Source organism: Protomyctophum parallelum (genome assembly GCF_964188405.1).
Source record: "Protomyctophum parallelum genome assembly, chromosome: 19".
Taxonomy (NCBI): Eukaryota; Metazoa; Chordata; class Actinopteri; order Myctophiformes; family Myctophidae; genus Protomyctophum; species Protomyctophum parallelum.
The window spans coordinates 40660138-40673204 of NC_139717.1; the positions used below are offsets into that span (position 1 = coordinate 40660138).

The window sequence follows — 13067 nt, forward strand, 5'->3', positions numbered from 1 at the left end:
AGGCAGAGAGAGAGAGAGAGAGACAGAGAGAGAGAGATGGAGAAGGGAAATTGCATATTATTTACCCAGCTCCTTCAATATGCCACTTCTCAGCTCCGTAGCCCGCGGCTCACAATCGAAAGCACAGTGTGTCGACGCGGGTCTCCGGGAAACGGCGCACACACTTGTGCACATGCACCCCGCACATACGCACACCGGCGCGTATATATAGCTTCGGGCAGTTCCATCTCGGTTCCTTGGACATTCTGCTCTGACGTGTCATTAAAAAAAGTGTCACAGGTTCCGCGGTAGAGGGGGGAGGAGGGGTGGGGGAGAAATGAGCCTGAGGTGGACCAGGGCGTGTTAACTAAGCCATTAGGAATCATATACCGTCCTCTCTGTGTGCATGATGGGAAAGGACCTCCCGATCTCTCCTCCCTGCCTCTGCTCACCTGCCTTGCTCCTCTCTGGCAGCTGGTCCTCAGTTGGTCCGGCGCCGGTCACGCCTCATTTGAGGCTGAACCCAGGGCTCAGTCATATACCTGGGTCCGGTGTCATGGCTACTATACGCCGAGAGGGACCACAGACGCGCACTGGATCCGAACATTAACATTGCTCTCTCTCACTCTCACTCGCGGTGCTGCTCAGACGACTGGCAAAAGGTTCAGTACATTCCTTCTCTTTCATCTTGGAGAGGCTCTCCACCTCTCCACCTCTCCATTAGAGTGTGAGATTGCGTTGGACTGAGCAGGGCTGCGCTAGCTGGCCCAAAGCTGTGCTTTTGAAGCTGAAGATGGAGACCTCACGTGTGCAATCCCGTGAAGAAAATGTGCATCGGGGGAGTATCTGACCCAAACTTGTGGATTCACACAACACCCATGTCAAATCTCAAACCCGTTGGACCACGTCAGATGCCCCACTTTGAGTCCAGTGTCCGTGGTGGGAGCTTTTGACTACACTACACAATAATACCTGATTTATCCCATTCTGACCTGAGATCAGATTCATACGAGGTTTCCGCCGGACACACACTGGTCTGATGAACCCATTCTGACCTGAGATCAGATTAAAAAAATTGTCAGTCGTTCTTCGATTTTTCAAAAATAGCAGACCTACAAGCTCGTATCGCGCCACTCGGTGGCGCGATATGAGCTTGTAGATCTGCTATTTTTAAATAGCTAAAGCATAACATGATGCCAACACCAAAATGGGTGCCCGTTCAGAATGGGATAATAATACCTGATTTATACTTGCAAGGTTTCATGCACAAGGTTTCATGCACAAAAAGTAGCAGATCTACAAGATCTACATCTACAATTCGCAATTTTCGGTGCACGGCACCGGCGCGCGGACTAAGTCACCATAATTCACCTCTAAACATCAGCAACGTGTCGTGCACCCCCCAGGGGAGAGGTTTTGCACGTCCATCACTTGAACGTACGTCGGCCATTTGTCAGCGCTTACATCTACAAGGACAAGCAATCTCTCCTGGTGTCCTTTCCCTCTCTCTCTCCTGTACATGCGTGGGAGTCGCTCGCTCTTTTTGTCTGATTGACTCAGTGCTGTTTGTTGTTCATCCTCGTGCTTTGTGATGGCCGTCGCTCCTCTCCAAACCATCCACCTCGGGGGGAGGCAGACAGGACGATGAATGTGGCAATAAGCGTGACGCCACTGCACAGGCAGTGGCTCAGGGGTGGGGTGGCCGGTAGCCCACCCCTACAGTCAATGTCCTTAAGTGTCCTTAAGGTTGGTACCTTGCATGGTTTCCTCTGCCATCAGTGTGTGTGTGAATGGGTAAATGTAATTCACAATCTATGTAAAGCGCTTTGAATGAAAGTGCTATATTAAAAAAAGCACCATTAAAAAAAAAGTCAAACGACAAGCGATAAAATGCTTAAACCAATGCCAGTGCCTTGTACAAGTGGGACGCCACTAAAGTGAAACTGGCTGTGACTATGGCTCTGGGTGGATGACGGCTCTTGAGACGGACCGATGTAATTTTAGTCGATGTAAAGTTATCCATCATTTTCAAAAGTAAAAACTGCAAGGTCTCACTTTTCTTATATTCATGAGTTCGGGTGAGGATCCATAAAAGAAACAGCATTCCAGCAGTGTCTTCTACAGGGATGCGTCTATCTAATCTATGCACCGTGTAATCTCATCGGCATTTCATATTCATGACATAGGTGGACCTTGAGGCTAATCAATTCTTCTCGTTTGTTGAGATTCACCCCATTATAATTCACTGTCAATACCTATTTCTATTGGAGAAACAGCAGCAAACGTCAAGTCAGCCATTAGATGGGCGTGCAGGTGAGCGCACGCTGCTGTTTTTGGGGTTTTTTTATATCAAGAATGCATGTAGTACAGTGTCTCGTAAACAGATGAAGTGAAACTAAGAATAGAGTGAATTCTGGGGGCAAGGCACTCCTGGGATCATAAAGCAACTGCTGTGTTAGGCTGCATCTGAAGCCCAGAGTTGATGAACGCTTCACACAGAGAGGGAGAGGGAGAGAGAGAGACAGAGCGAGAAGAGAGAGAGAGAGAGAGAGAGAGAGAGAGAGAGAGAGAGAGAGAGAGAGAGAGAGAGAGAGAGAGAGAAGAGACAGAGAGAGAAGAGAGAGAGAGACAGAGAGAGAATAGAGAAGAGAGAGAAGAGAGAAGAGAGAAGAGAGAGAGAGAGAGAGAGAGGAGAGAAGAGAGAAGAGAGAGAGAGAGAGAGAGAGAGAAGAGAGAGAGAGAAGAGAGAGAGAGACAGAGAGAGAGAGAGAGAGAGTCACTGACTGGCTTTGGGAACACAGTGTTTTTGCAGTGTGTTATTCTCCTCTGAAAGGAGACATAGAACTGCATGTAGAAACAGACAAACTAGTAGAGCTTTTCTTCCCCCACCCACGCCTTTTAAGTCACTTCAGTGTGAATTAAAAATATATTTTATAGAAACTGGAATAGACGCCGGTTTTGACGATGAAAAGAACAACCCACACTGATGCGCTGTGTAAGCATGGATCTTAAAGCTAAATAAAACATCACGACTGAAAATGACTAATTAGCCAGTGGTTCTCAAAGTGGGGTCCGGGGACCCCCAGGAGTCCTTGAGGGTGTCCCCAGCTAAATGATAGAACAGGAAACCAAATGGACCCAAATTGGTAACTGTACAAATGAGTATGGTGTACATTTGTACACTCAGAGTTAAATTAACAGTGAATTTACAATATAAATTGGGGTCCCAGAGAGCGAAATCCCATTAAATTGAGCTCCATCCGTGGCCTATTGTATATGCATGTCCAACCGACGGTCCTTGAAATGAAAATGGTTGAAAATCACTGCTACAACAATGAAAACCTTCCCTTATGGGGGTCCTTGGCATATTTTCAAATGGCGGTCCGTGGTCAAATAAGTATTCGGAATTCACTGCTGAACATAATATTGAACCGAGATGGAACTCCTCAATGCTATATGTGCTGTAGCCGATTGCGTACGTGCATGTGCACAAGTGTGTGCGTGGCTAATGCCACTCAGCTCACTCCTAATCACTGATATAACCAGCTATTAAACTGCTTCTTTTATGTTTGAAAACGTTTGAGACAGAGGGGAAAGGGACAGTGAAGGAGGGAGACATGATGTGTACAATAATTATGCAAATAACGATGTACTGTATAATGTGACTATGATAGTTAATTAGCGTGTGTGTGTGTGTCTGTCATGCACACGCAGAAACAGTTACTTCCAACAGTCAGTATGCAAATAAAACTCTATTGCCTAGCCTTTAGTTAGTCCCCTGCTCCCCCTCACCTGTACTCTGATGCCGGGGTCTCGTCTGATCCACTTTATGGCGGTCTCATACACCAGCTCCTCTGCCTTGGTGTTGAGGATTGGACAGGTAGGCCACTAAGGTGTCTTTTGACACGCTCAGAATCTCTTCCTGGCCCGCCACCTAAAAGACACGCAAGTTGCATCAGTCGAAATCCTGACATTTATACTGGCATAGTAGAACGCGAATGCTGAACGAATCTCACGAATACGCTTCGGAGGAAGCATGCCTTAATGATAATGCGTTATTAATAGAATAACTTGATTCAGGTGTGTATTTGCAAACACAGAGGCAGATTCATGAAGACAAAGTTCACAAGGTGGCAAAAAGTGCTCTTTCTGGCTGAGTATTTCAGTCTGAAGAACTACCTGACGAAGACCCGGAAGGGTCGGAACGTTGTTACCTTAATAAAGTTACCTGAGAGCTGAGAAACAGTGTGCGGACTGCCTTCCTTTTTCATTGTACGTATTCTTTGTTCAGCACCTGTACATTTTTTAGATGCGTGTGCTTCGCTTTGGACTCTATTTCAGTCTGAGGAACTACCTCATCACAATCGATAACCCTGACAACCCTTCTTAGCCTCACAGACAACCTTTAGCTCGCCCAAACCCAAACTAGATTTTTTTTGGCATCATCCTTTAACCCATTCTGAACGGGCACCCATTTTGGTGTCAGCATCATGTTATGCTTTAGCTATTGAAAAATAGCAGATCTACAAGCTCATATCGCGCCACCGAGTGGCGCGATACGAGCTTGTAGGTCTGCTATTTTTGAAAAAAATCGAAGAACGACTGACATTTTTAGAATCTGATCTCAGGTCAGAATGGGTTAACAGGACAAGGGATAATTACACGGCACCAGCACCACGTGGTGCTGGTGCATTTTCACTGATCCATTTTGTATCTGTTTCCATGGGGAAACGATCTGTTTAGCTCATGTTTAACCAAAGATGAGTGTGCATGAGCAGCTCCTCGCCACCCTTTTATCATTACGATGGATTTTCCGTAATTGGGTGCGACAGCTTTGCAGTCACGGCACTCCGTTGGCCATTTTTATTTACAATGCGTCTCTCTCTCCGTCCGCACATTCACATGGGGGACTGCAGGGGTCAAGTCGTGGTGGGGTCACGGAGTCACCCAATCAATGGCCACATATAAACGGACGGATCAATGAAGCTGATGATGCCCTCTATCAGTGTTGATTTAGTCGACTAATACTATGACGAAAAATGTCCGTCGGCTACCTTTTTTCACTGACGAAAACTAAATTGTAAACTAAGCTATGATGACTAGAACTAAGACTTTGACAATTATGTAAACAAATAAAACTAGACTAGCAGTTTTACAATGCATCAAAGTGTAAAATCTTCCATTACAACAGCATCAAGGCCAGCCAAAATACATTTTAGTCGACTAAATCAACTGTAGATTTTAGTCGACTAAAATACTATGATATTTAGTCGACTAAAACTAGAACAACACTAAAACACTCCAGGTGACTAAAATGTGACTACAACTAAATGAAAACGATTCAAAAGACTCCCTAAACAACTGTGCCTGTGAAAAAAAAGCCAATAAAAAAAAAAATAGCCAATCTACATTGACACGTTGTGAGCTTGTAGATTGACTATTTTAACTATTGACAAAATAGTACCAAAAAAAGGCAAAGTAGTTTAGGGATAAGGGGTTTTAGCATGGACGGAAACAATGCCCTATGACTCAAAATCAAAATCTGCTGTCAAAATCAACACTGCCCTCTATACTCACCTCGGGAAAGTTTTGCAGGGCGAAGGCTTTGGCCATGTTGTGAAGCTCGGTGCAGCTCATTGCCTCCGCCATGGCCAACACCCCCAGGCAGTTAGACGCCGTCAGCTGTTTCTCTGGAGGACACAAACAGAGAGAGAGAGAGAGAGAGAGACAAAGAGAGAGTGTCACAAACCGACTCGGATAAGTTAGGACCTAAAGAATGCAGAGAGAGAAGTCGAGACCCAGGAAGTAGTGGCACAGGAACTTTACTTAACTTCAGTTCAATAACTTAGGAAATATACACACTTCCCAGGGCAGAAAGACTACGTAAAGATACAATAACCTTCACTGGGAAACACAAAGGAACAGCAACCCAGAACGCAATGCTAGAACACAGCAATGTCCAAACATTGGTCATTAAATAAGGACGGTGGCAATCAGCGCACCTGCACCCACGGGTGACACCGTTCAGTCATTAACCCATTCTGACCGGGCACCCATTTTGGTGTCGGCATCATTTTATGCTTTAGCTATTTAAAAATAGCAGATCTACAAGCTCATATCGCGCCACCGAGTGGCGCGATACGAGCTTGTAGGTCTGCTATTTTTTGAAAAATCAACATTTTTTTAATCTGATCTCAGGTCAGAATGGGTTCATCAGACCAGTGTGTGTCCAGTGGAAACCTCGTATGAATCTGATCTCAGGTCAGAATGGGTTAAGAGTCTCACACACAGCCCGGAGGGGGAAAACATAAGGGAGGCGACCCAGGCATGGCACACTTAAGAGTGTGACAGAAAGAGAGATTCAGAGACAGAGAGAGAGAGAAAGAAGGAAGGAGAGAGTGAAACGTATGAAGACAGGCGGGTTAAAAAAAAACTGAAAAAGAGCATCCTTCAGACATTGATGGAAAAAACACATGAAAGGAGAGGATACATCTCCTGTAGGTAGCGAGAGAGCGAGAGAGAGAGAGAGAGAGAGAGATGCAGCTGGAGGGAGAGCGTGAGTAGACCCATGGCCTATCGAGGTGTGTATCTGCCGGAGACTAAAGGGAGTGCACGTATAATAACTCAAAACTGCTCCAGGGACAAACAACAAGGGGAATCGATCGCTCATAGCCACGGCAGGAGGCGCGGGATGGCAGTCGGGATTAGCTGGGGCACTTTCAAGTAGACCTGTCAGATCTGTGGAGGCCCCCCCCCCCCCCCCCGAGTGTACCTATGAAATCACCAGCAGGGACAGGATGTGATGCGCTGGTCATCTGTGGTGAGCATTGACATTACTTTGACATTGACAAGACCTTGCTTTGTTGGAAAGGACGGGAGACATTTCAATAGAGGATAAGCCCCTTGAGTTGCGGCGACTCGTTTTCGAAGGGGGTTAGACGACGTCCTAGCACTTTTTCGTTGATATCAAACGAAGAAAAAAAGATTTCCTCCGCACGTGCGCGGTGCCGTTCACTTCCCGGTTTAGCGATCAGAAAGAAAGGCTCGCCACGCGTAATCTAGGGAGCTCTCCGTGGTTTTGACCAGATGGCTATACTTCTGTCTTCATTTCTGACTTCGCCTGGAATATTAAGACTCGATCGTAATCATAGTAAGGTAAGCAAGCAACATCATGCCTCCCGGTTTTTGCACGGAACGGAAGCCCCCGGCTTTCAGAGTAAAAGCTGCCCATATCTGCCCAGCACCCCGAGCTTCTATTTTGAAAGAAATCCCGGCGCCGATTGTGTTTATATTGACATATTTGTAGTTGCCCAAAACCCTTCACACATAGACACAGTAGGCTTGTGAGCCAGGCACACATTCCACATTACGCACGCACGCACACACACTGGCCACCCTGGTTAACGGCCACCGCGAGAGGTCTGATCAAACAACATGCATCAGAGGAGAAACGAAGCCAGGACTTTTATGGAGGAGGACAGTAAACACAGAGGGCCCTTTTCCAAACAAATATCGCTCAGTAAAGGTCACCTACAGTAACATCTCCCAACTCACTACAAAACAAAAGGCCAAATAAAAGTGGGCTTCATGTCGCATCAAAGCCTGGGTCACTGGGGAGACGAGGCTGTGTCGTAACCAATGCCCCGTCTGTCATGCTGTTTGATTGAGCTGTTGTGTCAGGTGAGTGCAGGGCAGGACCCCAGCCAAATGCAGACAAAAAAAGGCTGCACAGATCAAACTGATTTTTTTTAAGACTATCAATCATCTGGGCAAAACAACTATATAACAGGTTTTATAGTAGGAATGAAGCCAAAACATACATGTAAATGTACAGTTTACAATTCAACACAACTATATTCTGATAGTAATCATAGCTATAGTGTTAGTTCAGTAACAAGTGTCTCCCCATCTCTCCTGCTCTTTAATAAACAGAAAACACATGTGTCAGGTGGGTTGCAAAATTAGTACCAATTTATCAGCTTAATTTTTTTTATAGCGTTCCAGTTCTAATTGTGTCTGCTCGTGTCTTTGTGTCATCACTTCCAATTCCACTTATTTAATCTGCATCCTGTCTGAGGTCTCTATCCAAATTGCATAAAAGTGGTATCCCGACCTGAGAATGCATTTTCTGTTCAATAAAGAGCTGGAGAGACATGGAGACTGAACAAACACTCTATACTTCAGCAATGAGTACTATTAGAATATAGAGCTGTTTAACACTTCATTTAACCAAAGAAGTAACGGGCCATGCCAGCAATTGACTAGAGTGGGCAGTCCTGTCCCACAATTTGATTTCGACTGCATGTCGAAATCTGACATGTGTTGACTTGTGTTGCATCATGTATCCTGCCCCCTCTTCACCCCGAGTTTCCAAATCCCGTCTCACTGAAGCACTCTGTCTCTCTATATCTGCCTCCAAAAGGTATCTAGTATAAACAAATATTTCTAGTTTCCAAATCCCGTCTCACTGAAGCACTCTGTCTCTCTATATCTGCCTCCAAACTGCCTATAAACTAATATTTCTAAACCAGGGAAAATGTCACTTCAGTCGGCCCTCTTGACTGTTCCCTGTTTTGTTGCTACTTTATGCCATGCTCCTGAGAGGCAGTGATGTGGAATATCCACATTTCTGTCATGTGTTGACAGTAAGGAAGTTGTTTCTTATCAGGTCTTGTTCTTGCCCGTTCGTCTCACTCAACAGAACACACACGCTGTAAGGACGGTTTAAAACCCTACAGTGGGGCTGTAAAAGAAAATGTAAATTCACCGGCTGTGGAGAAAATGTATTGTTAAACGTCTTGGCAATAACTTTGACCGGCTATGTCACACTGACATGAGGTCACCAAAAACACATGTTGTGGCTAGTTACTTTCATGTGAGCTTGATTTCACAATCATGCCCCAGATTTCAATCTGTCAGTCTCACCTCCCTTGCCTTTCTCCCTCCACAATACTATCTATAATGCACAAATTCCGCAAAAAAAACCCTGAATAAACGAATCCCTAAAATAAACCAGGGGTGAATGTTGGTACGTAAGTTGTTGTGAGGCACCGGCTGCTGAATCATTCACGTGGGGGAAAGAAAATAATAGGAACAAGAAAAAGTTGATAATAAGGGAAATGGGTGAATCCAAAGACTATGTCGGAAACCCCAGGATCCCAGGATGAAGCCTTAATAAGAAATGAAATATGACGGATGCTCCAATTCACTTGTGTGACGTCTAGTTATGAAAATAACTTATGATTCCTGCTCTTCAAATTGACAGTGATTCCTCTGCACAACGATGTTGACCCAGCGTTGCTTTATAGCAACAAGTTATATTTTAATTAATTACTTAATTATTATTATTTTTTTCTGTTCTTTTTTCACCTAAACGTCATCAGTGATGTTCATTGCAATGCCATTTCAATGCCATTGGTCATGATATTTGCATATAAATACCCCCCACAGAGGCTGAAATTCACACAAATTAAAAGTTTCTGGACTTTAACACTTTTAACAGAATTTTGATTTTTTTTTAACCTATGACTTTTGACCTTTAACCCTAATAAAAGTAAGTAAAATAATTGTAATATATGTTTTTTTGTGATCATTAGAATGTCTAGAACATGTTTTATTCATTATTGTGAAATATATCCCCCAAATGTAAATTATTAATTAATTATATTATTATATAATTATTATAATTTTTTCATCAAACTCATTTTTTTTTTTTTTTTTTTAACATATATATTTTTTTTAGTCCTAGTAGTACAAAGTAGTAGTAAGGTTGATTTTTTTTTTTTGCAAGTAGAAATTAATGCGGGTCTTAGAGCGTTAAAGGCCTGATTTCCATCTTTCTGTGCTTGGGGGGCAAAAGCCAGTAACTCACAAAACGCTGTATTCTGAGGGAACAATAAAGGCAGCAGGTAGATGTAGTGTTAGTGATTTGTTATTTTACCCTCAGTCTATTTGCTACAGACTTGTGACATGTCTGACTCTGCATCAATTTCTCTTTGCTCAAGGACATACTGGTGTGCCCGTTTATCCCTCGCTACCCACCCACCCACCCAATGTGCCGAAATGTCATGAATCTTGTCGAGGAAGAATAGTTTGACGTTTCTGTAGAAGTCAATTCCACAAATGGCTTTCTTCGTTTTCACAACAGAGCCATGAGTCTGTATGTTTGCCCGGAGGGGAAGGAAAAGTCAAATCAATGCGAGGCAAGCTGCTACCGTCTTTTCACAGATTTCCCTGGCTCTGACCTTTTTGCTCAGAACCAGCCATTATGGCCCCTTGTGTTATGGAAACCCCAAACAATCGCTCTTAAATGGAATGCAAAGCCTGACATTTGCCGTCTCTTTTGGTCCGCTGGCGCCTGGAAATCTGTGACATGCCATTTGATTTTCATTTTGACCCCTTGGGTCCCTGCCCCCCCACACATCCTTCACCCTCCCCCTTTCACCTCCCATCCCTGCTCCCAAACGAGGGCTTTTGGTGTCGATCTACAAGCTCACAACACGCAGCAGCACAACACACTGTGAGCTTGTAGATTAATTTGCTATAGCTTTGATGCGCAACACAGACACACAACTAAATATAAGTCTGCCTTAATACCTCCAAGTCTCTATCTTCCATCCCTTCCCTGATCTTGTCTGACAATCAACCCTATCTGTATTTCCCCTTTCATTCCTCCGAGGTTCAAGTCAGAGGATTTGACATTTAAGTGGCAATTGTTCCTTGGCATTTTTTATGAATCTGCCCTGGTGCCTGGTCCAGCTCTTGGGATAGCATCACAGGCACTGTGCCTAGCTGAGGGAGTGAGCATGCATGATTCTCTCCCTCTCTATCGCTCTCCCAGCAACAGGAGTGCCTGCTAGCTTTGGAAAGCTGACAAAATCTATATGAGCCGTGCTTTAGTGCCAGGGACCATGAGGAAATTCAGGTTTCCTGCACAAGTCGGCCTTGCCTCGCAAAACTCTGCGTAGCGAGGCAGCACAAGACAGCCTTTGAAGAACTTGGAGCTGTTGCTGTGCATATTAGGAAAAGGCCACAGGGGAACGGCTCAATAACATGCACATGCGTACCCCATGCACTGTACAGTATGTGCACCCGCCAACACACACACACACGTAGTGCATGGGGAAAACAAACACCACACTGTCTACGGACGCACGCACACACGCACACACCTTCCTTGTCCTCTGTAGGGATGTCTTACCTAGGAAAGAGACACAGACTTTACAGAAGGTGCTGAACTGGAACTTGCTGGCCGACTCCAGCAGCATCTTGGCGTTGGACGCGTCGATGACCAGGGACCCCGTGTAGACGAACTCCAGCAGCTGCTCCATGACGTCTGCGTCGATGTTGCTCATCGTCAGCTCCAGCTTCTCCCCGCTCCTCGTCTCCCCCAACGACCTGGGCCGACCAATCGCGGCGCAGAGAGAGAGAGAGAGAGAGAGAGAGAGAGAGAGAGAGAGAGAGAGAGAGAGAGAGAGAGAGAGAGAGAGAGAGAGAGAGAGAGAGGAAGGGGGTTTAGGACAGATTCCGGGGGTTGGAACATGTGTCTGCTGTATACTGTAATACACATTCAGAACAGCATGGGGAGACAATGTTGTTGGCTAGTACACACACAGTACACCTACAGTACAATACAGTACGGGACGACGCTCACAGTCCCCCCCCCCCCCCCCTCCCACCAGGGACCATACGAGTGGGGGAGGAAGAAAATAACAGAAGTGTTACACAGTAAGATATAATGTCGTAGAGCAGGAGAGGGAACACAACTTTGGATATGGTTTCTAGTGTTCTATGGGGCTAGCAGATTTGCACTGTAATAATAATCAAGTGCTGCATCTGAAATAGAATGTACATTGTGGACATAGAGGATTAGGCAAACACAAGTTATTGCATTTCTTTACTTCACAAAAAAACTTTGTATGTATATATATATATATATATATATATATATATATATATATATAAATATATATATATACACAAACACACACATACACGTATATACATGTGTGTGTGTGTGTGTGTATATATATATATAAATATATATATATATATATATATATATATACGTACACACATACATCCAGAAGGCATGCTTTGTGTGTTTGTAAGAGAGTGAGAGAGACAGAAAGAGAGAGAGAGAGATTTCATGTATGCATGCATAGTATTCAGGTGGAGATGCATACATGGCTGGCTTATAATACATCAAGTAGACAACAGAGAACAAGGAGAGAAAGACAGAGACAGAGGGAGAAGGGAGAGTGCAATGCATGCAATGACAAAATGACAGAGTGCCATGGTTGTGGTAGTTATCCTTTTTTCCCCGTCCCTGAACCTACAATATTGCTGTAGTGCCATGTTGTATATCAAAGCTGCAACTTGACTCCGAGAGGGAGGGCCGGGATGTCTCTGGATGGATGAAATGCAAGAGAATAGAAGTGATACCCCGTCCTAATGGCCCAAGCTAAGATGTGCGGGTTAAGAGGACCGGAGCCTGCTTTGTAGACCGGCTCGGCCCAACCATGACATCACCCGGATCGAATGGCTGAGGTTAGCTCCCATACCCCCCCCCCCCCCCCCGGGGAGGTACGAGAGAGTTAAATAACGCCTCACCACCCCTGTCTAATGTCCCGTGTGAAACAATAATCCACTCAAGGGCAAAATAATGGAATCAGTGCCCCGCAGAATGGGGAGCCTCTGCTATTGTGTCTTTCCCCTGTGGCTCCGGACATCAACATTATGAAAAGAAGCCTGCATTAAGATGGATGGAGGCTGCTCATCTCTCTGCGTCTGTGTGTGTGTGGTGTGTGTGTGTGTGTGTGTGTGTGTGTGTGTGCATGGGACACATCTCTTCCCTTTCACTGTCGGAGCCCGTTTGTTTTCCGTTAGACAATCACGACAATCAGAAGGCGGAGAGACATGAGTGACGCACACAGACAGACGGACGGACGGACGGACGGATGGACGGAAGGACAAGAATGATTACAGTGTACGTGAAGAGAGAGAGAGAGGAGCAAGAAAGACCGTAGAGGTAGGTATAGGGGAGGCAGGGTGAGACGGTTCTTCTGCAGGGTTGCCAGCAGCCATCC

The 13067-nt window shown here is 45.0% G+C and overlaps 2 protein-coding genes across 2 annotated transcripts in view; one reads left to right on the plus strand and one right to left on the minus strand.

Moving 5' to 3' along the window:
• The window catches only part of atad2b (ATPase family AAA domain containing 2B), a 636500-nt gene that overhangs the window by 329596 nt on the left and 293837 nt on the right, over positions 1–13067 (plus strand). The window lies entirely within an intron of this gene.
• klhl29 (kelch like family member 29) overlaps positions 1–13067 on the minus strand; it is a 343820-nt gene that overhangs the window by 102339 nt on the left and 228414 nt on the right. Inside the window, 4 exon segments of the mRNA XM_083791051.1 lie at positions 3772–3850; positions 3852–3913; positions 5557–5669; positions 11180–11376. Of these exon segments, the coding sequence (XP_083647177.1) occupies positions 3772–3850; positions 3852–3913; positions 5557–5669; positions 11180–11376 (451 nt within the window).